General features: G+C 44.5%; 2 protein-coding genes and 1 pseudogene across 3 annotated transcripts; 1 reads left to right on the top strand and 2 right to left on the bottom strand.

Annotated features, from left to right (window-relative positions):
- Positions 1-1,934: 1,934 nt before the first annotated feature.
- Positions 1,935-3,393, bottom strand: LOC135589143 (uncharacterized). The gene is made up of 2 exons (XM_065081444.1): positions 3,337-3,393; positions 1,935-2,616 (listed from the first exon to the last, which is right to left on the bottom strand). The coding sequence occupies exons 1-2, from the start codon at positions 3,391-3,393 to the stop codon at positions 2,005-2,007; spliced, it is 669 nt and encodes a 222-aa protein (XP_064937516.1). The 3' UTR covers positions 1,935-2,004.
- A 4,263-nt stretch (positions 3,394-7,656) lies between these two features.
- Positions 7,657-22,528, bottom strand: LOC135587981 (uncharacterized). 2 transcript variants are annotated; one of them, XM_065079878.1, is made up of 7 exons: positions 21,817-22,528; positions 11,833-11,913; positions 11,412-11,486; positions 9,672-9,716; positions 9,465-9,554; positions 9,279-9,380; positions 7,657-8,025 (listed from the first exon to the last, which is right to left on the bottom strand). In XM_065079878.1, the coding sequence occupies exons 1-7, from the start codon at positions 22,456-22,458 to the stop codon at positions 7,840-7,842; spliced, it is 1,221 nt and encodes a 406-aa protein (XP_064935950.1). In that variant the 5' UTR covers positions 22,459-22,528; the 3' UTR covers positions 7,657-7,839. The 2 variants fall into 2 exon arrangements, with proteins under 2 accessions (XP_064935950.1, XP_064935951.1); XM_065079879.1 differs by lacking the exon at positions 9,672-9,716.
- Positions 22,529-22,585: 57 nt separating this feature from the next.
- LOC135680358 (receptor-like protein kinase FERONIA) lies at positions 22,586-23,521 on the top strand (annotated as a pseudogene).
- The last annotated feature ends 4,313 nt before the right edge of the window (positions 23,522-27,834 follow it).

Genomic DNA, 27,834 nt, shown 5'->3' on the forward strand with positions numbered 1-27,834 from the left:
CATAGTGCTGCTATTCGAGTTGTTGCGAAAGAAGCGGTACATAACGAAGATTATGATGAGGGGTAGAGACATAGGATCTAAATAATGACGTACTAATTTCAATGAATTCAGTAAACTTTAAGAGTTGCTATGTGATGACCTATTCTAGAGTTATAGTTTATTCGAGTGTAACCCTAAACCGGTGGACGAATGTCGATTGTCAAAAGAGTGAACATAATTGAAGGTGGTAGATGCCACATATGGAGAGATCGCAGTTCGAGTTCATCTCACAAGAATTAGAATACAATAAAAATGTCACCAAGAGGCGATAAAGTATAGCGGATCATGGTAGAAAAGTTCGAGGCAATACGACACATATTTGATAAGTCCGATAAGAGACTTGATCATATGAACATATGATTGGGAGCTACTAGGAGCTCTACTTCAGTGAATTTCGGGTGCAAGTACTAATGAGTCCCATGGGGTAAATTGATCATACAGATGTATGATTAAAGCAGCAGGAGAGTTGAATTGCTCTTGAGCTCATATTCACTTAAGGGAGTTTATCATAGGATAAGGTTGGGTAAGCGAATATTGCTACCAAGAAAGCAAAGTAGAACAAAATCAGTATGAGCCTTGCAACATGATAGCGGAGGCCATATATAGGAGTTGTAATATGTCTTTCCATCGACCAAGTGTAACTACTCATAAAACACAAAAGCCTTGAAGCAGTGATTGAAAGGGGCGAGAAGCAATTACAGGTCTAGAGGGACTTAGCTACATAAAGCTAAGCATCAGTTAGAATAGAAGTGGACTCGGAGGAGTATCGTAGAGGTAGATCTACCGATTGCGAAGAAAGGGACACAAATATAAAGTGATGGATAGTAGGGCCATGGGCATGGTAGCGCTATGGTACCGCAAAGGCCAGGAAACTTTGTAAAACTAGTGTTAATAGACTTCTCATCAAAATAATCGAAAGTGGAGGGATTTCAGGTCGATGTAGGAGTACTCGATTAAGGAATGAAGTAGGTAGTACTTAATGTTTATACCTTTTCTACTTAGAGGAGTAGACAATAGAAATGATGAAGAAGATGGTATAATCCCAATAATAACCAAAACTATTAGAGGCTTGCTCCAAATCAGGGTGAAATTTTATTCTTTTCAAGCAAAACTTCTTATATTCCAAAAGCTTGATGACAATGAGAAGGTGAATTACGATAACTAACTGAACGCAAGGAGTGATTTTAGATTCTTCGTAAGTGTGAGCAAAGAGTAAGCAAAGACTAATAACTGACTTGATGTATGATATATAATCTTTGAGGAGGTGCACGAAGTGAACGAACCTTTGTCTTCTCAATCCTTAAAAGAATAGGTAAAACTAAGTACTCCAGTAAATATAAAGTGGTGCGGAGTGTAAGTTAGAACAATATCTAGGGGCTACCCAAGTGACACATAATTGGATAAGACTTTAGGGTAGTGTTTAGAGTCCGTTCGCTATCTTGTTCCATAATAATATCACCTAGACAGTTATGGAAATCTTAGATTACAACGGATCACCTTAAATAATTTGTCTTGTGATCTTTCAAAGATTACGAAATTCATATTTATAATTTATATTGTCTATCAAATATTTATAAAAATAAATATATATAGATTCCGATTTAAATACTAACCTATCTTTTGTAGGTCCGTTTTACCTGGACTAATTCTTTTTGAACGAACACCAAGAGCATTATATATTTTAGGTAAAACTAGCTAATAAAATGATGCTTATAATTAAATTAGTGATGGTCAAGATCACCTGACGTAACATGATTAAATTAGTGATGGTCGAGATCACCTGACGTAACATGATGGATGAGCATCATGTACTGGATATGCCGTTCGTGAAGACCGATAGAATCACTCAACAAAGAAGTAAACCCACGGGAGTTTTCAGAGAACGTGTGGACGATTCCAAACAAGTTATTACACTCCCCAGAGAGTCAAATGGCGGCTCTGCCGCAGCCATGAAAGAGAAGGAAGCTAAGCATGAGAGAACCCCATGTTTCCTGGTGAACTCCCCATGTACTGCTGCCCATTTGCTTGCTCACTCGGCTCGACGTGGTGTCGCGTCGCGCTCCAGGTGAAGAGACGACGAAGCAGCTTGAACTCCCTGTTGCTGCACCAGGTCAGCGTGCCAACCACGAGGAAGAAGACGAGGAGGGCAGCGAAGAAGGAGAACGCCCACAGTAGCTTCCCGTAGGAGGCCAGAGAGAAGGCTAACCCTAGCGCGCACATGGCGAGGATGATGAAGGCTCGCAGGATCCGCAACAAGGCCTTGATCTCCAACGTGTTGGGCGCCGCCTTCAGCAGCAGTATGATGATGGTGCCCATGGAGAAGCCGAAGGCGAGGCTGATGGCGACCAGGTACGCTATGCCCACTCGCGTGTGCTGCATGTCCTGCAGCTTCTCCGACCGCAACCGGCCGATCCCGCCCAGGAACGCCGCCGAGCCCACCAGCGTCGACACCACCATCAGCCACCCCCGAGTCTTCTTCATCCACTCCCGCTGCTCCTCGTCGCTCTCGACCGCCCGCGGCGGCGGCGACTGCGCTTGACTGACGACGCCAGTCGCAGCTTCCGTATAATATCCGTCCTGCAAATGCTTCAGCCTTGTTGTTTTCTTTTGTTCTTCTTCCTTATCATTTTCTTGAAGGAAAAAAAAGCTAATACTAAACTAACTAATCGACTTGCTGTTAAAGAAGAAAGGCTTCAAGTAAAGATTGAGATTAGTTGATATGAAACAAAGATTATGTCAACTATTCTAATATTCAGATTTAATATATATTAAATTGTACTAATGGATTTTTTAATATATTTCCAACATATTCGTGGAATAAATCGATATTCTTTTCAGCTACTAACAAAAAAAAATTATTTTAAAAACATTTTTCAAAAATATATTTCAATCATAAAGAAAAAAATGTGTAATTATTAGAAAAATTACATCTACTTATGTTTAATCGAGAAATAGGATATCACAAAACTATAAAAAATAATAATAATAATAATAAAACCGTAAAGACTCAATTATTTAGGATCATTATTGATATCAACAAAAAAATCACAAGAGTATTTATATTTTTTTTAGATTTTTCTCTACTACAAAACTATATACTATTCCAAAATATATCTTAAGCAATTATCTAAAAGAGGGGTTCATAAGCTACGTTGGTAGATATCATAGACTTTTAGCATTAAAGACGTAAAAGAGACATTTCTTGTTCTTCAAAGATCAACCTTTTGATCGAGAATTGAACTTCTCAAACAAATACTTGGTATATTTATAAACTCTACTGAATGCATAAAGACTTACTCGGTTTTCACTTGGTGGGAGAGTGGAGACACCGATCACTACTTGACTTGTTGCCATCTGTTTACTAGGATTAGTTGTGTTTAAAATCCTTGAGCTTCACTCTCCTTTTATAGTGAGTTCGGAACCATATTATAAAAAGTCAACTTTTTATGGTCAACTTATCTAATTAAGTGTACATTTAACAATCGATCGACTAAGAGGAGATAAGTACCAAGTCATCTTTACAAGGTCAATTAGACAAGTATACTACTATAGACTACCCAACTAATGAGGTTTATTGAAGACAACCGGTTGGATTTCTATAAGCAACGAAGACAAAGTCAAGGATGACTTTATAGGCGTTTCGGATTAAGATACCTATTAATCTGATTTAAGATTGGAGTAAGAGTGACGGAGCTTGAAATCATTTCCTACTTCAGCTGGATTAAGATACTTGTTAGTCAAATCTACATGTGAGAAAGTGGTTAGCCTGAGTGAAGGGATGAATTAGGATAATTTGGGTGAATAATCTAGACATGAATATTGCCAGAGGAGGTAAAGAAAGGCAACTAAAGAGAAGGGTCATTTTCCCAATATCTCTAAAATACTAACCATATAACCAACCACATCTTAACGAGAAGTTAAGTTGATTCATGAGAGATGGTGGGTGTAGCACGTCTCTGTAAACAATGAGATGTGATCCTTATGAGGGTTTGGACAAACATACCATCAAACAGTTTGATAGGTCAATGAAGAGCTTGATGGGTGGTACAATTTTGGAAAATGGGTTTGATCACATCAAAGGCAGAGAAAGAGGAACGAATGTGAGGATTCATTCTCTGATTTGGCAGATGTCCTCTAAGATTCGTTGACACAAAAAGCTATTAGCATCTTACCTTTGTTCATTTCCACAAAATCAACATATGAAATGCTTCTTTTTGTGGAAAATGGAGGGCAGGATAAGAGACTAAAGATCAAAATCAATAACCAACATAATGGAAAAAGAGGAGGGAGGAGGGACACTACCTGTATCAACTTCAGCTTTGGATCATGCCAGATTCCTATTGTCATTAGGGCCTGAAACTGATGTACAGATTTCTCTCACATTTAATATCTCCAGTTCACTGGGACATCATAAAATGAGACAAATTAATATAAGGAATTATACTGGTGAGAATGCAATACATCAAGAACGGGTATATTATAAGTACCATCAAGATGTATTAGTAGGAGACGAATTCAATTTACCACTATGGCGGATCGTTTTTGCCCCTGCAGCAACTGCCGGAGTTGATGATACCCATGACGGTAGTGCTCCAGTGAGAAGCAGAGACCTCCCTCTTCCCCTCGGCACCATCAGATACGGCAGCCTTCTGCCTGTCCGACTCTCTTCAAGCTCTTTCATTCTAGACTTCAGATCTGAACTTGCCCTTCTCGTGTCCTCGATCTCCATGATGAGCTTCGCGTGTCCTAAATGCAACTGATGCAGGTACTGATCCAACTGCAAGATCCGGTCGTCGTGACGTTTGTCATCATCGGTAAGAGAATCCACCTGAGAAGCAAGCCCGCCCTTCTCAGTTGTCAGCAAGTCATCTTTAGCTTCAAAAGAATAGAATATGCCTATCTTTCTCATCACATTCTTGAGTTTTGTCAGCCTCGAGCTGCCTCATCTGATGATTCAGGATGACAACCTTGGCCTCGAGGAAAGCATTGGACTGAGATAGAGGAAGGACTTCTGCTTTAAGTGATGATTTCTCCCTCGAGATTTTGTCGACAGAACTTGTAGTGGAGGCTTTCGGTTCCTGAATCACATTTTCCTGCTCAGCAAATATGGGCCTCAAGTATTAACTTCTCCTGCAACTTCTTTTCTGCTTCTTCTTTTAGTTCCAAGTTGACACCTTCAAGATCTAAAATTCCAGCTTCAAGGCTGGACTTCTCCTGATCAAACTTTTCTCTTGCATTGATTAGTTCTCGTTTACATTCTTCAATCTTGAATGCATGATTTAATAGCTCAACCTCATACTGCATAGCAGCAATTTCTGCTGCTCCCTTTAGATCCTCAGTTTCTTTCGCAAGATCGAATACTTTATTCTGCAACATGACACAGTGTTCCTCCAAGTCAAAAACCTTCTTCTTTTCCAAATTGAGCTCTGTAGCCTTAGTTCCTGAAGAAGCATTAGTGCCCTCAAGTTTCTCTTTGAGGTCCGCAATCTCTGTTTCTGCATTTTAGAATTTCTCATTTGCAGTTGAAATCTGTTCCTCTAGAGATAAGATCTTAGAACTGCAGTGGTCATGGTAGCTTTTCTCTTCTTGTACCTTGAGTTTCTCCCTCGACTCATGAAGCTCATCCTCTAGTTCATGTACTCTCTGGTGCAACCTAGAAGAAATTTCATCACCATTTAGCTCATTGGCAATGAGATTACAAATTGTATGCTAACAAGAAAGTGTGGAATATGACTTAATACTGCATTTGGAGATAGCTAATTGATTCAGGTTTGTATTTTTTTTTCCAAATGCTGAATTTAGATGTACAGTGGCTCATAATTTAAGCAATTTCATGGGATTAAAAAGCCAAGAACTAAGAGGCAGATTAAAAAAAACTCAAATCAAGAATAATTAAATGACATTAGGGCTTCTTGTGGAAAATTCTCAAATGAACTTGGTAGTTTCGACAATTCAACATTTTTTTCAACATAGCTGGAATTAACACTCTTGTGGAGACAACAGAAATAGTAACCTTAATGAATGAGTTGTTAAATAAAAGAAGAAAAAAATCAGATGATATAAGTGCCAAAGAGTGAGACTGTGTTCCCACATTGCATCAATGGAAAAGAACATCATGTGAGAAGGCAAAAACATTGAAGCACTTAGCCAGATTTCTCTTACACCACTATATGAATGGTCTGGTTCAGAAAAAATATAATTTTTTTGGTAAATGCAAAACCCCTCAACACAGATTCCATCACTAGATACAAGCATATGAAGGTGATCCAAACTTGTCAAAGTTCTCCAATTATAAGGCCTGATAGATCCGCTCTTGGTCAATGCATAGTTGCAAAACAGATCCGAACAACTGAACAAGGCAACACTGGAAGACACACCCATTATGAGCAAAGCTAGCTTTGTGAAACTCATATCCCACTTTGAGCCACTAGCTGTTGCCCCTTGTCTCTTTCTTTTCATCTTTTCTGATCAATTTGCAGCCTTTTTATGCATCCTTTTCACACCAAGATTTACATTCTTCTTTTAATTTTGTTAGAAAAGTGAAGAGGAACTTTAAAAAAAAAAAAGAATTTTTTATATATCAAAATCATGTCTCCATATACTTCTTGACATCAACAAAAGAGAGAAAAAAAAGATAAAACTGCATGAAATTAAATACCACCTAAAAGTTCATTAAATCACCCATCGGTTACCGTTCTTACCTTGAGTGGTAGGTGTATCTCCCCTCGTGCGAGAAAGGTGTGGGGTTTAATTCCCATATTGTGGATTATACGTTCGTCTTGTGGATATGATTGATAACCCCTCCGTGAACAATGAACTTGAATAGGCCTAATGGGTCATTTTGTACCATAGTTGCAGTCCAGATGGCTTCTAAACGAAAACGGCATCGACCAAGAGTTCAGAGAATCGATTCTCAGTGCAAGGGAAATTAGTGGCATCAAATTGAATGAATAAAGGGCATATCACAACTAAAAAGAAGCTACATTACATATTTCTGAAGTAAAGGAGTGAAATTGAAAGGAGAATGAGCCCCTTTGATGAACGGATGTCAAGAAGTAGAAGAATAAAGAAATGGATGTCTTACCTTAGATCGGAGCTACCGGGTGGGAGAAAATCCTCGATCCTCCTTCGCCGGAGAATCCGCCGTCGGATCCGACTGTCGGAGGGGCGGGACAGGACTCAGAAGGACCGATGCCGAGGAAATCCACGGTGCTGAGATGAGAGGAGCAAGCTCTTCACATATTTATTGATGCGTAAGGCGGCTTCGATCTAGAATTTGAATACATGAATTGATCTAACTGCCCTCAGTTCAAGGATTATCTCTGTGATTACGCGCGTGGTACGACGAGGATCCGCTCAATCAACGGTTCAGATCATACGTTTGACACAGGTGGCACTTGTTCATAGACGTTGTAAGATTTCACTTCATCCAAGCATCGTTGCGAGTTTCGAATTGGATGGTGGCGGTAAGAACGGCCAGGGGGTAGTTTGGGAATCAAACGTTGCTTCATGAATCATAGCTGGGGCCCTTCAAAAACTAGCGTGTGACCGTAAGGATGACGTCACCAGTTGACACGTATTACCACCTGCCACTGATGCCCCTATCATTCCCAGAAATGACTCCTGATACCCCTTTTTGGCATTAAAATTGAATTATTAGAGACAAATTCTAATACTTTTGAAGAACAATTGTTCAGTACAGAACAGGTTGATATATCGACAATTCCATAAAAGCAATAATAAATTGAAAAGAAAACTCTTTTATCAGCAACATATATACAGTAAAAATGCAACATCTTCTCAGTAATCCTTTGGAAGTTCCCAATCATCCTCCATTTCCATTTCTCTCGTTTTCCTATGGAACTTTCTGCCACTTGAGTTTCTTCGTCTGGTGCGACCATAAATTGTTGAAGCATTTCTCCCAAAATCATAATACTCTCTTGTCTCATCTTTGGTTTTGTCTGAATTTGAAGCATCCCAAATTCCCTAGAAAGGCAGAACAAACTTTCTTTGAGGAAAATGAGGGTAAACATAACAAAACAAATAAAGCACTGGACAACAAGCAATTATGGATGGAGTGTAGTATTAATGACTGTCGCATCCAATCATGGAATTTATTTTGTTCCAAATTGTGGCCATCAGATGCATCAACTTATGTTCTTGTGGATTCAAAGGGCATGTAGATTAGTGTCAGTCTCAAAAGGCTCTTTTTCACAGTTTCCACTTTGCATATATCTCTGGATTAAATGATATCGTGGAGCCAATCTAAAGTATTAAGGAACAAAAAGAATACAACACCATTTTTAGGTCACAATATGAAATACGTATTTCTAGTGTACTCCTACAGGCACAGGTTTGAAAACTCCTACTAAATAAACATGGCTGTGAAATGTGGAGCTGTTGAAAAACAAAATCCATATAGGATAAGAGAGTCTACTAGATTTCATTACTTTATTCACGTTTGGGTTGCAATGATGTCAAACAATTTAGGGAAATAGCATCTTGCATGCAGGGAATAAATTGCATCTTCAGATTTCCCAGTGAGGACCTTCAGTCACTGGCTACATTTGACAATGCCTAAGACGACACATCAAGGAAGCCAACACATCTCACCTTTGCTCACCTTATATATAGACAGGTCCCTCGAGTTCTAGCTACAAAACAAACTTGAAGACCTTATAATGCTCGGTTCTAGGCTTCTTTCATGTGAAGTTTTGGACCATTAAGATTTGCCAAGTCTTGCAATCATATTATTCTTGAATATATTTTATGCTTGTGATGCCTAAAAATCGACATTATATTTCGTTTATTTAGCAAGAAATAAGTATTGAAATCTAAGACCTACACTTGGGTCAAACTGTATTTATGGTTAGAATAGTTGTTGTAGTCCAAGTTGAGTAAGGTCTATTATTCCATGTTGAATATCTCAATGTGCAAGTAAATTTTGGTAATGAAATATGTAAAAGTGACTAGAATCCATAACTAATTATCTCAAGTGAATTTTGTTGTTAGTTGCTCTGTACTGGCAAGAAAGATCACAATTCCGGATCTTCTTCATATAATTCCAATGGCGTATCATAGTAGTACTATATCGATCCTGTATGAAGTTGGTATGAAAAATTTTGTATGTCATTAGTATTTAAATTTTTAACTGAAAATCTTCCCCAGAAAAAATAAAGTTCACCCAATTCCTTTGTTAGTCAGTATCGTAGATGATAAATGTACAAATATGCTTATACCTTTGTTAATCTCTGTACTCGAGAAATAGCATCTTGATGTACTACGACAGTATCAGACACTACTTGAAGAACATCATCGATCAACAAACAATAAGTGCTCACCTGCATGAAAATAACATAGAGCTACGTTAAATTCTAGAGTATGATTTTGTAGACATTACGAAGAGAAAGGTTTGATCAAGCTACCAGACTAGAAGGGATAATGGACCAGCCAAACGAGTCAAGCTCAAGTGATTCCACAGCTCCTGAATTGATGTTAAAAGTATAGCCACGGACCTTATGAATGCAAAAGAATGTTATGAAGTATGCAAATAAGAACTGAACATCCTAGTTGCATAATATGTTAATATGTCTGCATTATATTCACATGAATATCACAGACTAAAAAATTACCTTACCAACGTCGTGCCGGCCTGATGTTACAACGTTGTAACCTACCTAGAAACATCAAAAATTAAGGATTTCATGCAATACACAAGAAAACTACACAAACAAAAGGAACATCTGTGTCATGTTTATAGTACTATTACATGCCTAAAAAAATTTAGCTAATGGAGATTTTCCAGGAAAAAAAAAGGGAAAATCAACAAGATGTTATCAGTAGTGAAAGAGTGAAAAGAACAAATGGAGGTTGTCGAAACAAATGGAGCTTGTCTAAAAGAAGAAACTGAAATGAGGCTGCAAGCAGATCAACACTAAATTCAGCTAGCCAAGGTTTTTCCATTAGTGTAAATTTCCAGTACATATATGAACTTGTTCATAGAACTTCTATGTCCTGAACAATAAGGATGGGATGCAATAAGGATCCAATGACAGAAAAGCAGTAGCTAGCAAGTTGCAGCTATCTTGGACGACTGGCCTAGATACCACTTGTACATGGATTCAGATTCTAATGTAGTTCAAGGTTACAACAATTAACACCAACGTCTTCTGTTGGCATGCCCTATGTCTGTAATATGCTGGCACAATTGTGTTGACAGGCACAATATGGAAAGGGATCCAAATCTATGACATAAGCCAACATCAGATATAAGATTGTGCCAGCAAACCATCATCCTGGCATCGGACCAAGACAATAATATGTAAGCATGGAAAACCAAAGAAACTACCTAAACATCAAAACCATGATTAAAACTTTCTACTCAAGAATTGCTATACCAACCAGCACAAGTCAATATTTGTCAAGCCATACCGAGCATGGAAAATCAAAGAAACTATCTAAATATCAAAACCACGATTAAAACTTCTACTCAACAATTGCTATACCAACCAGCACAAGTCAATATTTGTCAAGCCATGCCGAATTGTGTTGTAACAAGCTGAGACATGCAAGTCATGACTGAGCCAAATTTTGGCCTGTATCTAGTGGCACCAAGAGCACGCCAGTTGGCATAGTACATATTGTGCCACAAACATATTGGCACACCCCCATGCCACAGAAAATAAAGGATGAAATATTTCTCCCATATCCTCATTAACCTAGGATAAATCCACATAGAAGCACAAAGAATTCCAACTGACAACAATCAACACAGAGTGACAAAACAAACTAAAAAAACCCAAGCTATATTCTTCTTTTTATCAAATGAATTATTTGGAAGATGAATTATTTCAATATTTTACCACTATAGATGTTACTCCAAGAGAAGCATATTTGAAATCAACCAAGGTTTAAATCTGACCCCCCATAAATTAAAATTCTTTCAAGCAATAATTTATTTACCAGCCAATAAATTAGAACTTGCGATACTAAAAAAGACTAGTGGAGACCAAAAGTAGCACAGCTGTATGCAATGGTCTTATAACACAAGAAACTTAAGAATACAACAGGTATATTATGTGGCATGCCAAGTTCATTACTTGGCATCAGATGAAAATACTGTGTCTTGGAAAAAGTTGCTCAGTTGCCATAGACAACAGCAAGAACCTAAAAGTGGTAACCAAGAGTAGCAACATTACATAGCAAACATGATTAGAATATCATATTACATTACACTATCATATCTGGAACAGATCTAAAAAAAATCAGGCACCTAAAAAAGTTCTCAACAACAACACAACTCTAATATTTATATGCAGAAACTAAGAATTAAGAAAAGTTCAATTCTGCTTAGGAAAACCAATCCTTCATACCAAAGTCTCCAGTCCAGTCATTTTCAGTTCATTTTCCATGACACTTTCATCCTCTACAAGCACTACATCCCCTACCTACAAAACGTAAAGCTGAATAAGAGCACATTAGATGTTAGACGATCATAATATCATCTACATGTAGGAGAGCATGGCTAACAAATGTACAGCCACCATCTTTTATCAAACTATAATTAGTTCTCATAATGCTGATAATTATGGTGTAGGAGAGATAAAGATGTGCAAGAGTCAGCCGAAGCCATAGATGAATTGTTTGTAGGGTTTCAACATATGAGAAAGGGAGGGAGGGAGAGAGCGAGAGTGACAGAACAATTTTGTGCAAGATGCAATAAGAAATAATGATCAGGAACTTCACATATTTTGGAATTCAAAGTATGAGCATGCACACGGACAGCAATTTTACCTGTCTTACATCCTCAAGAAGGAACTTCTCCATTTCTCCAGATAGTAAATTCGGTCTCACTTCAACCAAAACTACCATCCACTAGAAAAGATTTGAAGTGGCAACCAATAAGTTAATGAACTTGAGGAGAAGAATAAGTGACTTAATCAATTATCTTTATATTATAAGAAAAAGAAGAATCAACAAATAACAAAAGAAATGATACTTTTTTATATTATAAGAAAAAGAAGAATCAACAAATAACAAAAGAAATGATACTTTGTACACTTTTCAACCAGAAGTATCATGTTATAGTAAAAAAGAAAAAAAGAAGGGTCCAAGTTGAGAAAAGAAATGTGGTAACATAAAGGCAGCTGGCTACCTAATTAGTCATATAGACACTGTATTTAGGCTTCATCATGAAAATCAAGAACAGTCATGAATAAAACATGTTCTATAAGCTATCACAAAGAGAAAACAAGATTCATTGATATCATCATGAAGAAAGTCCTGCATTCACAAGCTAGGGTGACAAGGACAATATTGTTCTCTGACCAACTATGTTAATTTTGATTTGGATCAAATATACAATGGCATTGTAGTGTTAGAGATGTATCATGTCATTTCTGTTGGGAAATCATGGGGGGGGCGACATCATATGCGCAGCGGAAGAACAAGAAAACAAAAATCCCCGATTCCCAAAAAGATGTTCATCGTCGTGCGAAGATTGGTGCGCAAAATCCGCAAAAAACATAAAACTGCGTATAGAGATTGTGTTACCTAGGGAGATCGTATATCCATGTTTCCTTGCAGATCCTTAGGAGAGGGTGAAGGAGGTCAAGCGTCCTCCTCTCTAGCGGTGATCCACACAGCAGGGTTACGACGACGCTCCTCAAAACTCCAGGCCTACTCTGAGGTGGAGAGGGAGAGGAGAATAGGAAGGGCAAGCAAAGACTCTAGCCTATGAGGCTGTGAATCCCTCCTATTTATAGAGATCCCGTGTCAAAACCCTAATGGGTCCTTTCCCTAGTGGGTATTGGATCTGCATCCAATAAGACAAGGGCTCCGTCGGATATCTCATATCCGAACCTCTACTCATCGCAATGCCTACCATATGTGTGTGACCCTCTAGGCCCAATATCGAGCTGGCCGTGAGTCATACCTGTCAGAACTCCTTCTAACTAAGTGAATTATTATCTCTGTAATAATTCACTCGACTCATCGACTACGGAAGTACTAGGCCACTACGCCGTAGTCCCCAGACGATACAGGGGAATCCAATCCATTGGACCTGTCTGTCCTCAGTTACCATGTACCTATAGTCCCTCATCCATCTAATATCCCAGAGACCGTATATCGAGCATGGTGCTGTCAGACCCATACGGTTTCTACTCGAGTCTCGCTCTAATCGGATTCTCCCGGAGAACTCTTTCTCTCTCAACCCGAATGACCCTGGTCAGGGATTTGTCTGAGCAAGAACACATGGGATATTCCTCTCATGATACCGAGAGTGGATGATCCTCTATCGACACTCAATAGCCCTCGTAAGGTCGACTACCACTCCCAATGACCAGCTGTACTAGATCTGGGAACAGCCAAACCTATAAGTCTGGTATCAAAGAGTGGAGCACTCATACAGGACATCCTTGGTGTCTCAAGTCTAAGAACCAGATACACCACTAGGACTACGAAATCGTTGTCTGACAATAAGGCATCATCAACCATCCAGCATTCCGTAAGCGGATCAATCAGTGAACTCATTCTCCAATGAGCACCTGTACTGTATCCCTAGTGTCCCTACACGAGCAGCTATGAGACCAGCTGCATCCATCATATGGACGGGTATACAGCACACCAGTCTATCCGGTTATCACGATGTCCCTCTCGAGTAACCTATGACCGGGATTATTTAGGATATGTGTTTAAAGGTGAATCGATCTCATTATCGTGATCTCATCACGATCCGATTCCCATTGCACAAATCCAAGGACATCACAATATATATGCATTTATGCAATAGTTATAAAGTGATATATGCCAAAATATAATAAGCAAAAAGATTCTGTATCAAGTCACACGTGCCATCACTCACGTGATTGGCTTGCTGGGCACTTATGACTAGCAATCTCCCACTTGACCTAAAGCCAATCACCTATGTGTCTGATCCCCATCAGACCCCTGTGACGCTCAAAGACAATCTGAGACAATGGCTTTGTTAGTGGATCTGCAATGTTATCTTCGGATGGAACTCTTTCCACTGCTACATCTCCTCGGGTCACGATCTCTCTGATAAGGTGGAACCTCCTCAGAACATGCTTAGATTTCTGATGAGACCTAGGTTCCTTCGCTTGAGCAATTGCCCCGTTGTTGTCGCAATATAGGGAAATCGGCTCCTCACTAACCGGCACGACTCCCAAATCTGTGATGAACTTCTTCAACCAGACTCCCTCCTTTGCTGCATCTGATGCAGCAATGTACTCCGCCTCTGTGGTCGAGTCAGCAGTGGTATCTTGCTTGGAACTCTTCCAGCACACTGCTCCTCCATTCAAGGTGTACACATACCCTGAATTCGACTTGCTATCATCGACATCAGACTGAAAACTTGAGTCAGTGTAGCCTTCAACCTTAAGGCTATTACCTCCATATACTAGTAAAAGATCCTTAGTCCTTCTCAAGTACTTAAGGATACACTTTACTGCTTTCCAGTGCTCCAAGCCTGGATCCGCCTGATACCTGCTCGTGACACTCAGAGCATGCGCTATATCAGGCCTAGTACATAGCATGGCATACATGATAGACCCTTTTGCTGAGGCATAAGGTATCATATCCATGTTCGCCCTTTCTTCTGGAGTCTTTGGGGACATACTCGTAGAAAGCGATATCCCATGTCTCATCGGTATGAGACCTCTTTTGGAATTTTCCATGCCAAACCTTTTGACAATAGTTTCTATGTACCTGGACTGGGACAAGCCAAGCATCCTTTTGGATCTATCTCTATAGATTCTAATCCCCAAGATATAAGATGCTTCTCCTAAGTCCTTCATGGAGAAGTGTCTAGATAACCAAGCCTTTATTGTGGATAGCATTCCTATGTCATTCCCAATGATGAGGATGTCATCCACATATAACACCAAAAAGCTAATAGCGCTCCCACTTACCTTTCTGTATACACAAGGCTCATCTTCGTTCTTAACGAAGTCATAAGATCTGATTGCCTCATCAAATCTTATGTTCCAACTTCGGGAAGCTTGCTTTAGTCCATAAATGGATCTAAGCAACCTACACACCTTATCTGGGCAGTTCTTGGACACGAATCCCTCAGGTTGCATCATATACACCTCCTCCTCCAGGTTCCCGTTGAGGAATACGGTTTTCACATTTATCTGCCAGATCTCATAATCATAGTGTGCTGCAATAGCCAATAGAATTCTGATGGATTTTAGCATTGCTACGGGTGAGAAAGTTTCGTCGTAGTTAACACCTTGCCTTTGACGATACCCCTTAGCCACTAGCCTTGCTTTATAGGTCTCTACCTTTCCATCTACTCCGATCTTTTTCTTAAAGATCCACTTGCAACCGATGGGTACAATACCTTCGGGTGCATCAACTAGGTTCCAAACCTTATTGGAGTACATAGAATCCATTTCAGAATTCATGGCTTCTTTCCACTTCCCGGAGTCTATACTCATAATAGCCTCCTCGTAGGTCTGAGGATCAATATCCTCAGCATCCTCTCCTCTAATATGTCCCACATATCTCTCAGGAGGATGAGATACTCTATCAGACCTACGTAAAGTTGAAACTTGTGTATTAGGTACCTGAACAGACTCGGGCTATAGAGTGGTGCTTGAGCTTGGTTCTCTAACTTCGCTCAACTCTATCATTCTCCCACTGTCTCCGCCAAGAATGTGTTCCTTCTCAAGGAACACTGCTCTCTTAGCTACAAAGACCTTTTGGTCCTCGAGATGATAGAAGTAATACCCACAAGTTTCCTTGGGGTATCCCACAAATATGCATCGCTCTGTCCTTGATTCTAACTTATCGGGGTTGTGTCTTTTAACGTGGGCTGGGCAGCCCCAAATCTTAACAACCTTAAGATCATGCTTCTTCCCTTTCCATATCTCATATGGTGTAGACACTACCGACTTAGTTGGAACTTTGTTCAAAAGGTAAGCTGCGGTTTCTAGGGCATATCCCCAGAATGAGATGGCTAGGTCAGCGAAACTCATCATGGACCGTACCATATCTAATAACGTACGATTTCTCCTTTCAGAAACACCATTGAGCTGAGGTGTATAAGGAGGTGTCCATTGGGATAATATCCCATGGTCCTTGAGGAAGTGAGTAAACTCTGTACTTAAGTACTCACCTCCTCGATCTGATCGAAGAGTTTTGATACTCTTTCCAGTCTGGTTCTCCACCTCATTCTTATACTCTCTGAATTTCTCAAAGGCCTCGGACTTGTACTTCATTAAGTACACATATCCATACCTTGAGAAATCATCAGTAAATGTAATGAAGTAGGAGTAACCTCCAATGGCATGAGTTGACATGGATCCACATACATCACTATGTATGAGTTCCAACAACTCAGTGGCTCTCTCTCCAGTTCTCTCTCCAGTTCCACTAAATGGAGAGTTGGTCAGTTTTCCACGAATGCAAGGCTCACAAGTTGCATATGACACATAGTCGAATGGATCTAGATATCCATCATTTAGCAACTTTTGAATCCTTCTTTCATGGATGTGACCTAGCCTACAATGCCACAGGTATGCACTGTTCAACTCATCTCGTTTCCTTTTGGACACATTTATATTCATGATATGTGGAGTGGTGTCTAACATAAATAAACCATTATGCAATGTTCCTTTCGTGATGATCTTATCATCTAATAATATCGAACAACCATTGTTCTCAAAAACAAATTTATATCCACTAACTGTTAAACATGAAATGGAGATAATATTTTTGATAATAGAAGGAACAAAATAACATGCATCTAATGCAATAAAAGCTCCACTAGGCAGATGTAGGGCGACCTCGCCAACAGCTAATACAGCAACTTTTGCTCCATTACCCATCTTGAGGTCTATCTCGCCTCTCTCTAGTCTCCTAGGCCTTGCCAGAACCTGCAACGAATTACATATATGATAAGCACTACCGGTATCTAATACCCATGTGTTATCATAAGAGTCTGACAAATGGAGACTGATCATGAATGTACCTGAAGCTTCATCGAGCTTTTGTTTCGCCCTTTCTGCAAGGTACTCTTTGCAGTTTCTCTTCCAGTGCCCATCTTTACCACAGTGGAAGCACTGGCCTTTGTCCTTTGTTGGGTCTTTCTTAGCAACCTTTGCTTTACCTTGTTTGCCCTTGCCCTTTCCCTTCTTAAGGGACCTTTCTGCTTTCCTTTTCTTTCTAGTCTCACCAGTGTAGAGAACTGGCTTCTCTTTCTTAATAGTACTCTCTGCCTCCCTCAACATATTGAGGAGCTCTGGGAGAGTCACCTCAAGCTTGTTCATATTAAAGTTCATTATGAACTGTGAAAAGGAATCTGGTAGGGACTGAAGCACAATGTCCACACACAAGTTATCCTCTAGGACCATTCCTAGACCTGTGAGTTTCTCTATCCACTCAATCATCTTTAGGACATGGTTCTGAACCGGTGTCCCCTCAGTCATCCTAGCGCGGAAAAGGCTCTTGGATATCTCATATCGTTGAGTCCTTCCCTGTTCCTCAAACAATTTACGGACATGTAGGAGAATGGATCTGGCATCCATCTTTTCATGTTGTCTCTGTAACTCTGGAGTCATAGAGCCCAACATATAGCACTGAGCAAGAGTGGAGTCATCAATGTACTTCACGTAGCGAGCGATCTCATCCTCGCTTGCCCCTTCTTCGGGCGTAGGCATCACTGTATCAAGGACGTACACGATTTTCTCCGCTGTGAGAACAATTCTCAAGTTACGGAGCCAATCCGTATAATTTGGACCAGTGAGGCGGTTGACATCAAGTATGCCACGTAAGGGATTTGAAAGCGACATTTTCTGAAAATAAAGATGTAGCAAAAATGAATAACATGCAGATTTTGCAAGAAATAAACTATCAAGATATGGACTTCTATCTTAATATGCTCCCACTATTTTACTAACGAGTCACGCGACACCCTCAGCACGTGAAACGGAAGTCTCCGGCAGACTTCTAGTGGGGATCAGGATCCAATCAGCGTCTTAGTGTAACCTCGAGGGACTCGACCAATCACACTAAGCCTAAAAGGTAGACAACTCTTGCCGATCACAACTCCTTGTGATTCCCGTCCTGTTCGGCCTCCGAATCACCATGGCCTCGAGGGACTCGACCAACCATGATGCTCGGTTAAGTCAACACCTTCGTTACAAGATGAGTCTGATTTGATGATATACCCTCGAGGGACTCGACCAAGCATACCATGCCCTCAGGTCACCGGTGACATCTCTATGTCGTAAGTAAGATAGCGAATCGCGATATAGGTGAGTCTCGAGGGACTCGACCAACTCAACCTACACCGGGAATCGGTTCCTACTCATAACGATGGAAGGCCACGTGGGTCAATCTAATTGCCTCACGTTTACCGACTTAATATTATCGAGAAATGTTTCTATAATTTGGTCTCCTAATATGACATGTCACACATATACATATTTAATATATATCTACATCGCATGCAAATATATATACATATCTAGTATGTGTATAAGCAATCACACCAGATGATCATGGACCACAACCTAATATGATTAGGCCCGAGCCAGTAGGCCTAATCACTCACATCAAGATCTATGTGTGCAACGGTGCATCTCCATGCCCTGTGATCGTCCATCTCGTCCTCGTCGGTTCCGTCGACATCTTAATGCATCTCCATGCATCACGATCGTCCGTCTCGTGGGTCCCGCTATCGCATCCACGCTCCCGCTGCACCTCCTCATGTGATTACAACTTAATCATAGGCACGCAGGCCCGACAATAAACGAGAAATATAATGGAGGTTCGCATACCTCAATAATAATAATCACAAGTACACACATCACACGGTCCATGATCATCCGTCCACTCATCATACATCACATGTATAAATAATCATCATCATGTAGGACTACTAGATAATAATAAAAATAATAATCAACTAAACCTTTTAATTAATTAATATTTTCTGAAATCAGGGACATGTAGGGAATTTCTCAATTCCTAAGGGTATTTTCGTAATTTGGACAAAAGATAGAAACTGAAATTTCTCAAATTCACAGGGGCAAAACTGTCTTTTTGCCCAAAACCCTAATTCCCTCTGCTGCTTCCGTCGCCGCCACCCTGCCGGCGGAGCCTGTGCGGCGGGGCGAGGGCACTGCCCTCGCCTGCAGGCGGCACGCCCGCTGGCGGCGACGCCGCTGCGGGTGGGCTCCCCCTTAAGGCGTCGCTGCCTCCGCAGGCGGTGCTGTCCCGCCGGGCGGCCGCCCCTGTGGGGGGGGTTTCGCCCGCGGGAGTAGCGGCGGCAGGCGTCGCGCGTCGCTGCCCTGCGGCGGCAGGCGCCGCTTCCTTTCGGCGGCAGGCGCCGCTGCCCTGCGGCGCCTCTGCCCGTGGGTTGCCAGCCCCGTCGGCAGCAAACCTGCTGCAAGCAGACCGCTGGCCGGCTGCTGCAGGCACTGCGCCGGCGTTGTGCTGCCTGGCTGCGGCTGCGGCTGCAGGTGGCTGCAGGCATGCAGATCGAGGGCAGCAACTATTGCTGCCCTTCCTCGCTTTTGCGTCAACGATTTTGACGTCAATATTCTTCCTAAACACAACACACGCAGTTCAAAACCAATCATTCGCACGAACAAACTGGCTCTGATACCACTGTTGGGAAATCATGGGGGGGGCGACATCATATGCGCAGCAGAAGAACAAGAAAACAAAAATCCCCGATTCCCAAAAAGATGTTCATCGTCGTGCGAAGATTGGTGCGCAAAATCCGCAAAAAACATAAAACTGCGTATAGAGATTGTGTTACCTAGGGAGATCGTATATCCCTGTTTCCTTGCAGATCCTTAGGAGAGGGTGAAGGAGGTCAAGCGTCCTCCTCTCTAGCGGTGATCCACACAGCAGGGTTACGACGACGCTCCTCAAAACTCCAGGCCTACTCTGAGGTGGAGAGGGAGAGGAGAATAGGAAGGGCAAGCAAAGACTCTAGCCTATGAGGCTGTGAATCCCTCCTATTTATAGAGATCCCGTGTCAAAACCCTAATGGGTCCTTTCCCTAGTGGGTATTGGATCTGCATCCAATAAGACAAGGGCTCCGTCGGATATCTCATATCCGAACCTCTACTCATCGCAATGCCTACCATATGTGTGTGACCCTCTAGGCCCAATATCGAGCTGGCCGTGAGTCATACCTGTCAGAACTCCTTCTAACTAAGTGAATTATTATCTCTGTAATAATTCACTCGACTCATCGACTACGGAAGTACTAGGCCACTACGCCGTAGTCCCCAGACGATACAGGGGAATCCAATCCATTGGACCTGTCTGTCCTCAGTTACCATGTACCTATAGTCCCTCATCCATCTAATATCCCAGAGATCGTATATCGAGCATGGTGCTGTCAGACCCATACGGTTTCTACTCGAGTCTCGCTCTAATCGGATTCTCCCGGAGAACTCTTTCTCTCTCAACCCGAATGACCCTGGCCAGGGATTTGTCTGAGCAAGAACACATGGGATATTCCTCTCATGATACCGAGAGTGGATGATCCTCTATCGACACTCAATAGCCCTCGTAAGGTCGACTACCACTCCCAATGACCAGCTGTACTAGATCTGGGAACAGCCAAACCTATAAGTCTGGTATCAAAGAGTGGAGCACTCATACAGGACATCCTTGGTGTCTCAAGTCTAAGAACCAGATACACCACTAGGACTACGAAATCGTTGTCTGACAATAAGGCATCATCAACCATCCAGCATTCCGTAAGCGGATCAATCAGTGAACTCATTCTCCAATGAGCACCTGTACTGTATCCCTAGTGTCCCTACACGAGCAGCTATGAGACCAGCTGCATCCATCATATGGACGGGTATACAGCACACCAGTCTATCCGGTTATCACGATGTCCCTCTCGAGTAACCTATGACCGGGATTATTTAGGATATGTGTTTAAAGGTGAATCGATCTCATTATCGTGATCTCATCACGATCCGATTCCCATTGCACAAATCCAAGGACATCACAATATATATGCATTTATGCAATAGTTATAAAGTGATATATGCCAAAATATAATAAGCAAAAAGATTCTGTATCAAGTCACACGTGCCATCACTCACGTGATTGGCTTGCTGAGCACTTATGACTAGCAATTTCTTCTCTTGAAACTAGTCAGGCTTTTCTTTCCTTCTCTTTTCGTTAATTTTATAGTCTGTCTCATTTGTGTAGTTTAGGTTGGGAAATTAGTTGCAACCTAGATAAATTGCTTAGCTGGTCTCGGTGGTAGTATTTCCCTTATTCTCACAAGTATTTTAACATTTTAATTTTTCTTTTAATTCCCTACATATTGCAGATTTAGTGACATAAAATGCATTAACTGTTCAAACTCAATCAGTAAACTGATTGTTTATATGTGACATAATACATGGCCTAGAATCATGAAATAATATCAAGTGCATGAGCACGTTTTTAAGTTTGAATAACTTTCATGCCTCGGGTTTCAGAACATGATTAGATGAAATAAATTGTGTCCATCTCACCATAAATCACAATTATCCAATAAATGGAATTGCATCACGAATAAAAACAGAAATTAATACTATCCAAGGAAATAATTAAAATGGTGAAACAATAAAACTCTTTAAAATCAATGGGTGCAGCTATAGGACCAGCAATCCAAGAGCAATAATGGACAATGAAGCATGAAGAGCATTTTCACAATAATGACGAATAATATAATTAATGATGCTTTGACTGCACATTTTTAGTATTTCGTAAGCAAAGCACACTTACTGATCTTGTATCGACCCACAGCTGTGAGACAAAACCCAAACTCTGAGCCGACTGAACGCTGATGACCTGCTTCGCTAATAAATTGGATCTTTTCATAATCTGCCTTCGACCTTTTACTCCCACCTGACTGACAAGTCTTCCCTCATCCGCAGATCCCAATTCAGTGCTTCCCCGACCTGCGGGCGGAATCAAATCCTCCTCCAGACCTCTCTTATCACTCACCATCCCCTCTTCCTTCTCCAACTCCCTCTTCAACTCAAGAAAATCAAAACTCGATGGAGTCGCAGCCTCAAAACCAACCCTTTCTTCCTCCTTCCCCGATTCCGGTGCCAAACGCGTTGCATCTCCATCACTGGAACTTATCTCGACGAACTCATCCGGAGGTTTATACTTCTTGGTCTCTTTATCACTAGAACTACCACCAATATCGAAAGAACTCGACCAAATCAGCCCCTTTCTACTGCTTGGTGGCTTGAATTCGCGTCGATCCGTAGCCCTAAGGGACCAAATTCGGATCTTTCCACTGGCTACTGGATCCAAAGACCGGGAATTCGGAGGCAGTCGATTAATCCGGCCGCTGATCCTGGGCTTCGAGACGCATATTTCGTAGGTCGAGGTCGAGAGAAGAGCGAAATCGGACATCGAGGAACCCTGGAATCGCCACAAGAGGCATCCAATTGGTAATGCCTCGAACAACAGAAGCTGGAGCTACACATCTACTGCTGCGTCTGCGGCTTACCCGTCTCAATATGCCTCGTGATTGGTGCGGATGGTTCATGGGACCCCACTTGTGGGGCCGCTTAAGTTACTAGAAAGGTACAATAGTTTTTTTTTGAAATAAAAAATAAAAAAAAATGATATCTCCATTAAATCCCCCTCTAAATTTTATAAATAAAATAAAATATCGGTATATCCCACAGCAAGCCATCAATCCTACACATAATAAAAACTTTAAATTCAAGTCATATTGATCAAAATTATCATTTATGGAGATTGAATATCCATTACAATTCAAATATAATAACTTTTTTCATTAAAAGATTGAATATTATATTTACACTCAAAATTGTATGTATTATTCTTGATCGGAAACTGCGAGGAGAAGGCCGAGATGATCCTCGTCTACGATCACATGACCCGAGGGACGGTTCGCGAGCACCTCTACGACACGCAGAAGCCGCCTCTTTCCATGGGAGCTGCGGCTTGAGATCTGCGTCGGGGCGGCACGAGGGCCGCATTACCTCCACACCGGCGCCAGGCATGCCATCCATCATCCACCGAGACGTGAAGACCACAAACATACTGTTGGACGATAAATGGAAGGCGAACGTGTCAGATTTCGGCCACTCGAAGATTGGCCGGGCGACGGACAACACCCATGTCACCACGGTGGTGAAGGGCGGCTTCGGCTGCCTCGACCCAGAGTACTACAAGAGGCAACAGCTCACAGAGAAATCGGACGTTTACTTCTTCGGGGTCGTCTTGTTCGAGGTCCTATGCGCTCGGCCAGCTCTCGATCCCAGCTTCCAAAGGAGAAAGTGAGCTTGGCGGAGTGGGCGGGGAGCTGCGCTGCCAGAGGAAGGGCGTGCTCGACCAGATCATCGATCCCTACCTGCAGGGCAAGACCACTCGGCAGTGTCTCAAGAAGTAAGAGAAGACCGCGGAGAAATGCGCTGCAGGGCAAAGATCACCGATCGCTATCTGAATTTTTGGATGGATATGTTGTTACCAACAACTTTAAGCCATGGCCACGGGGCCGACGCGGCTTGGTTCAGGCCCGGTCGTCGAGGGGATCTTTCCGGGTCGAGGGCGCACGGGGTCGTCGACTGCTCCGGGAGACGGCTCCTCGTTCGGAGGCCTTGGGTGATACGGATCAGTCAGCGATCCAGCTCCGGGAGGCGGCTCCTCACCCGGGTGCCTGGCGGGACGTCGTCTTCTTCTTGGTACCTGCACAGAGGTCGGGTCGGAAGCTCGGCCCGACCCCTCCGACGATCTAGTCAATGGATGTGGAGAGGGATTTTGAGTGGAGAAGCAGAGATAGCAGTTTAGTAGAAGTCGAAGTTCCAGTCCAGCAGTCCCCCCTTCCGTTCAGAAGGTGAGGATATTTATAGGGAAGCTTACTGTTCCCTGATGTGCCCGTTTACAGGGGCAGACTGGTAGCGTCTGACATTGGTGTTGGTGTGGCGTGAAGAACTGAGCTCGGGCAAAGCATTAATGCGTCTCGGTCGGCGCCCCGGTCTGCACTGACTTGGGGGTGTAAGGCTTTGTTTAAGACAGTTGACGTCATACGCGTCTTGTCGCCATTTTTACCCTTATCATATTCCCCCCCGGAAAGAAGCTATGCGTCGGTTCGTTCTGGGAATCCGATGCATGGCTTTGGCTTTCAGGTGGATTGGACGCGCTGGCATATCTCGAGTGTGAAGGCCGGGGAGCACGACGCAGGCGGGCTGGCCGCGCAAGCGTGTCTCGGGAGCAGGAAGCCGAGGAGCACGACGCAGGCGGGTGAACCGCGCAGGTGTGTCCCGGGAGCATGAGGCCGAGTAGCACGACGCGGGCGGGTGAATCGCGCAGGTGTGCCTCGGGAGCAGGGGGCCGAGGAGCACGACGCAGGTGGGTGAACCGCGCAGGCGTGTCCCGGGAGCCGGAGGCCGAGCAGCACGACGCAGGTGGGTGAACCGCGCAGGTGTGCCTCGGTAGCACGGGGCCGAGGAGCACGACGCAAGCGGGTGAACCGCGCAGGTGTGTCCTGGGAGCCGAAGGCCGAGCAGCACGACGCAGGCGGGTGAACCGCGCAGGTGTGCCTCGGGAGCAGGGGGCCGAGGAGCACGACGCAGGCGGGTGAACCGCGCAGGTGTGTCCCGGTCAGGAGGCCGAGCAACACGACGCAGGCGGGTGAACCGCGCAGGCGTGTCCCGGGAGCCGGAGGCCGAGCAGCACGACACAGGCGGGTGAACCGCGCAGGTGTGCCTCGGTAGCAGGGGGCCGAGGAGCACAACGCAGGCGGGTGAACCGCATAGGTGTGTCCCGGTCAGGAGGCCGAGCAACATGACGCAGGCGGGTGAACCGCGCAGGTGTGCCTCGGGAGCAGGGGCCGAGGAGCACGACGCAGGTGGGTGAACCGCATAGGTGTGCCTCGGGAGCAGGGGGCCGAGGAGCACGACGCAGGTGGGTGAACCGCGCAGGTGTGTCCTGGGAGCCGGAGGCCGAGCAGTACGACACAGGCGGGTGAACCGCGCAGGTGTGCCTCGGGGAGCATGAAGCCGAGGAGCACGACGCAGGTGGTCTGGCCGCTTACGTATGTCTCGGGAGCAAGAAGCCGAAGAGCACGACGCAGGCGAGTGGACCGCGCAGGTGTGTCTCGGGAGCAGGAAGCCGAGGAGCACGACACAAGTGGGCTGGCCGCACAGGTGTGTCTCGGGAGCAGGAAGCCGAGGAGCACGACGCAAGCGGGCTGGCCGCGCAGGTGTGGTCTCGGGCATCGTGCGACCGAGTAGCACGACGCAGGCGGGCAAACCGCGTAGGTGTGGTCTCGGGTATCATGCGGCCGAGGAATACGGCAAAGGCCGAGGGATCTGGTGAAGGCGGGCAGGCCGCGCTGAGGTGGAACTCAGTAGTCTACGTCCGAGGGACATGGCTCGAGCCGAAGGATACGGCTCGGGCTGTGGGATCCAGCTCAGGCGGGAAGGCCGCGCTGAGGTGGGACTCAGCAGTCTACGTCTGAAGGACGTGGCTCGAGCCAAAGGATACGACTCGGGTCGTGGGATCCAGCTCAGGCGGGAAGGCCGCGTTGAGGTGGGCTCGGTAGTATGTGTCCAAGGGATGTGGTTCAAGCCGAAGGACACGGCTCGAGGTTGTCTCCCGCCAAGCCGTGTTGGCTCGGAGGAGTTTAGGCCGGGGCTAATAGCGAGTCGAAAGGAAGCAAGGCAGATGCTGAACCTTCGCTCGGAAAAGTCCGAGGTAGGGCTTTGATTTCTTTCATGAGGACTACATCGGGTAGTCACTGCGAGTGCTTGGCCTCTCTTTTGGAGCCCGCGGTCGGAAGTCGTCCCTTCTCCTTCCGGTCGCCTAGGTCTCCACTGTGATGTACTGGTCAGCCCGCTAGAGCATCTCCGGTACCGTGGTGGGAGGTCGCAAGCCTACCACGAACGCCTGCACTAATAGAGAGGGGTGAGTGTCCGACAAACCCCGGATTCGCGTGGCAAAATGGTCCACAAAATGTGAGAGGGGCTCGTCCTCCCTTTGTCTGAGTCCAAGGAACAGCGTCGCGGAAGGCTTCGACCATGCACAAGCCATGAAGTGGAGCTCGAAGTCATTGACGAGCTGGTTGAAGGACGCGATCGTTCCGGTCTTTAAGGCGACATACCATGCGAGGGCCGGCCCCCTCAGAGTGGTGGGGAATGCCCTGCATGTCAAGGCATTAGAGGTCCCATATAGCGCCATTCGGGCGTGGTAGGTCGCCACATGGTCGGTCGGGTCGGTGGAGCCGTCGTAAGTGTCCAGGGGAGGGAGTCGGAAGTTCGGGGGGACTGTCTGATCCCGTATCTCGGGCATGAAGGGAGACCCTCGGTGAGTGTCCTCCCCAAGCTCTCCCTTGGACATGCGAACCTCTTTTTGTACCTTGTCAAGTCGCTGGATGACGAAGCACAGTTGGGCCCACAAGGATTCCGAAGAGAGTGCCTCGGGGTCTGGGCAGCCGCTCGGGTTTGCCGTCACCCGATCCCCGAGTGGTAATGGCGGGACCCGAGGCGAATCGGGAAACTCCAGGGGCGACGTGCGAGCCTGAACGGGTGGCTCCTCTTGCCGTAGCGATGGAGCGATGGGTGTGTGCAGCGGGATGATGGATCGCACCATGCCGGTTAGAACTTGGACTTGGTGAGCGAGGGCCTGAAAGGCCTCGGGTGACACGGGCGTTGAGTCGCCTGGGGCGCCGTCGGGCAGCGACGGGCCCGGATCGTTGAATATCCGCCAGTAGCATTCTGAGGTCGTGGCGGGACCTTTGTCACGAGGTCCCCGAAGCGGGGGGCGTTCCCCCGAAGCCTCGGCCGGGTACGGCCCTACAACCACGAGTTCGTCAAAGCTGACCCGGTGATCCCTCGACATGCTGGGGCGAGCCCTCCTTCTAGCGCCAAAATGTTGTTGCCAACAACTTTAAGCCGTGGCCTCGGGGCCGACGCAGCTTGGTTCGGGCCCGGTCGTCGAGGGGATCTTTCCGGGTCGGGCTTCGACGAACGTCCGGGTCAGGGGCGCGCGGGGTCGTCGACTGCTCCGGGAGGCGGCTCCTCGTTCGGAGGCCTCGGGTGATACGGATTGGTCAGCGATCCAACTCCGGGAGGTGGCTCCTCGCCCGGGTGCCTAGTGGGACATCGTCTTCTTCTTGGTACCTGCACAGAGGTCGGGTCGGAAGCTCGGCCCGACCCCTCCGACGATCCAATCAGTGGATGTGGAGAGGGATTTTGAGTGGAGAAGTAGAGATAGTAGTTTAGTAGAAGTCGAAGTTCCAGTCCAGCCGTCCCCCCTTCCGTTCAGAAGGTGAGGGTATTTATAGGGAAGCTTACTGTTCCCTGATATGCCCGTTTGCACGGGTAGGCTGTTAGTGTCTGACATTGGTGTTGGCGTGGCGTGAAGAACTGAGCTCGGGCAAAGCATTAATGCGCCTCGGTCGACGCCCCGGTCTGCGCTGACCTGGGGGTATGAGGCTTTGTTCAGGACGACTGACGTCATGCGCGTCTTATCGTCATTTTTACCCTTATCATATTAAGAAGATTGGCAGACATGTTTGATCTTACGATTCAGAGAAATATATCTGCTCTTACATTTTTAATATTTATATGGTAATTCTTTTACAAGATTGATTTTGGCATGCATCTGCCGGCGCAGCGCATAGAAGTTTGGTGCATGGTGAGGTATCGGTCAACGATAGAGATAAGACGATGACCGAGTCTTTGTGCAGACGATGACCGACTGCACATCCACTAAATGTTGACGACCAAGTCATCATGTTGACTCAACGCCAGTGCA

This window comes from Musa acuminata, chromosome BXJ1-8 (assembly GCF_036884655.1).
Source record: "Musa acuminata AAA Group cultivar baxijiao chromosome BXJ1-8, Cavendish_Baxijiao_AAA, whole genome shotgun sequence".
Lineage (NCBI taxonomy): Eukaryota > Viridiplantae > Streptophyta > Magnoliopsida > Zingiberales > Musaceae > Musa > Musa acuminata.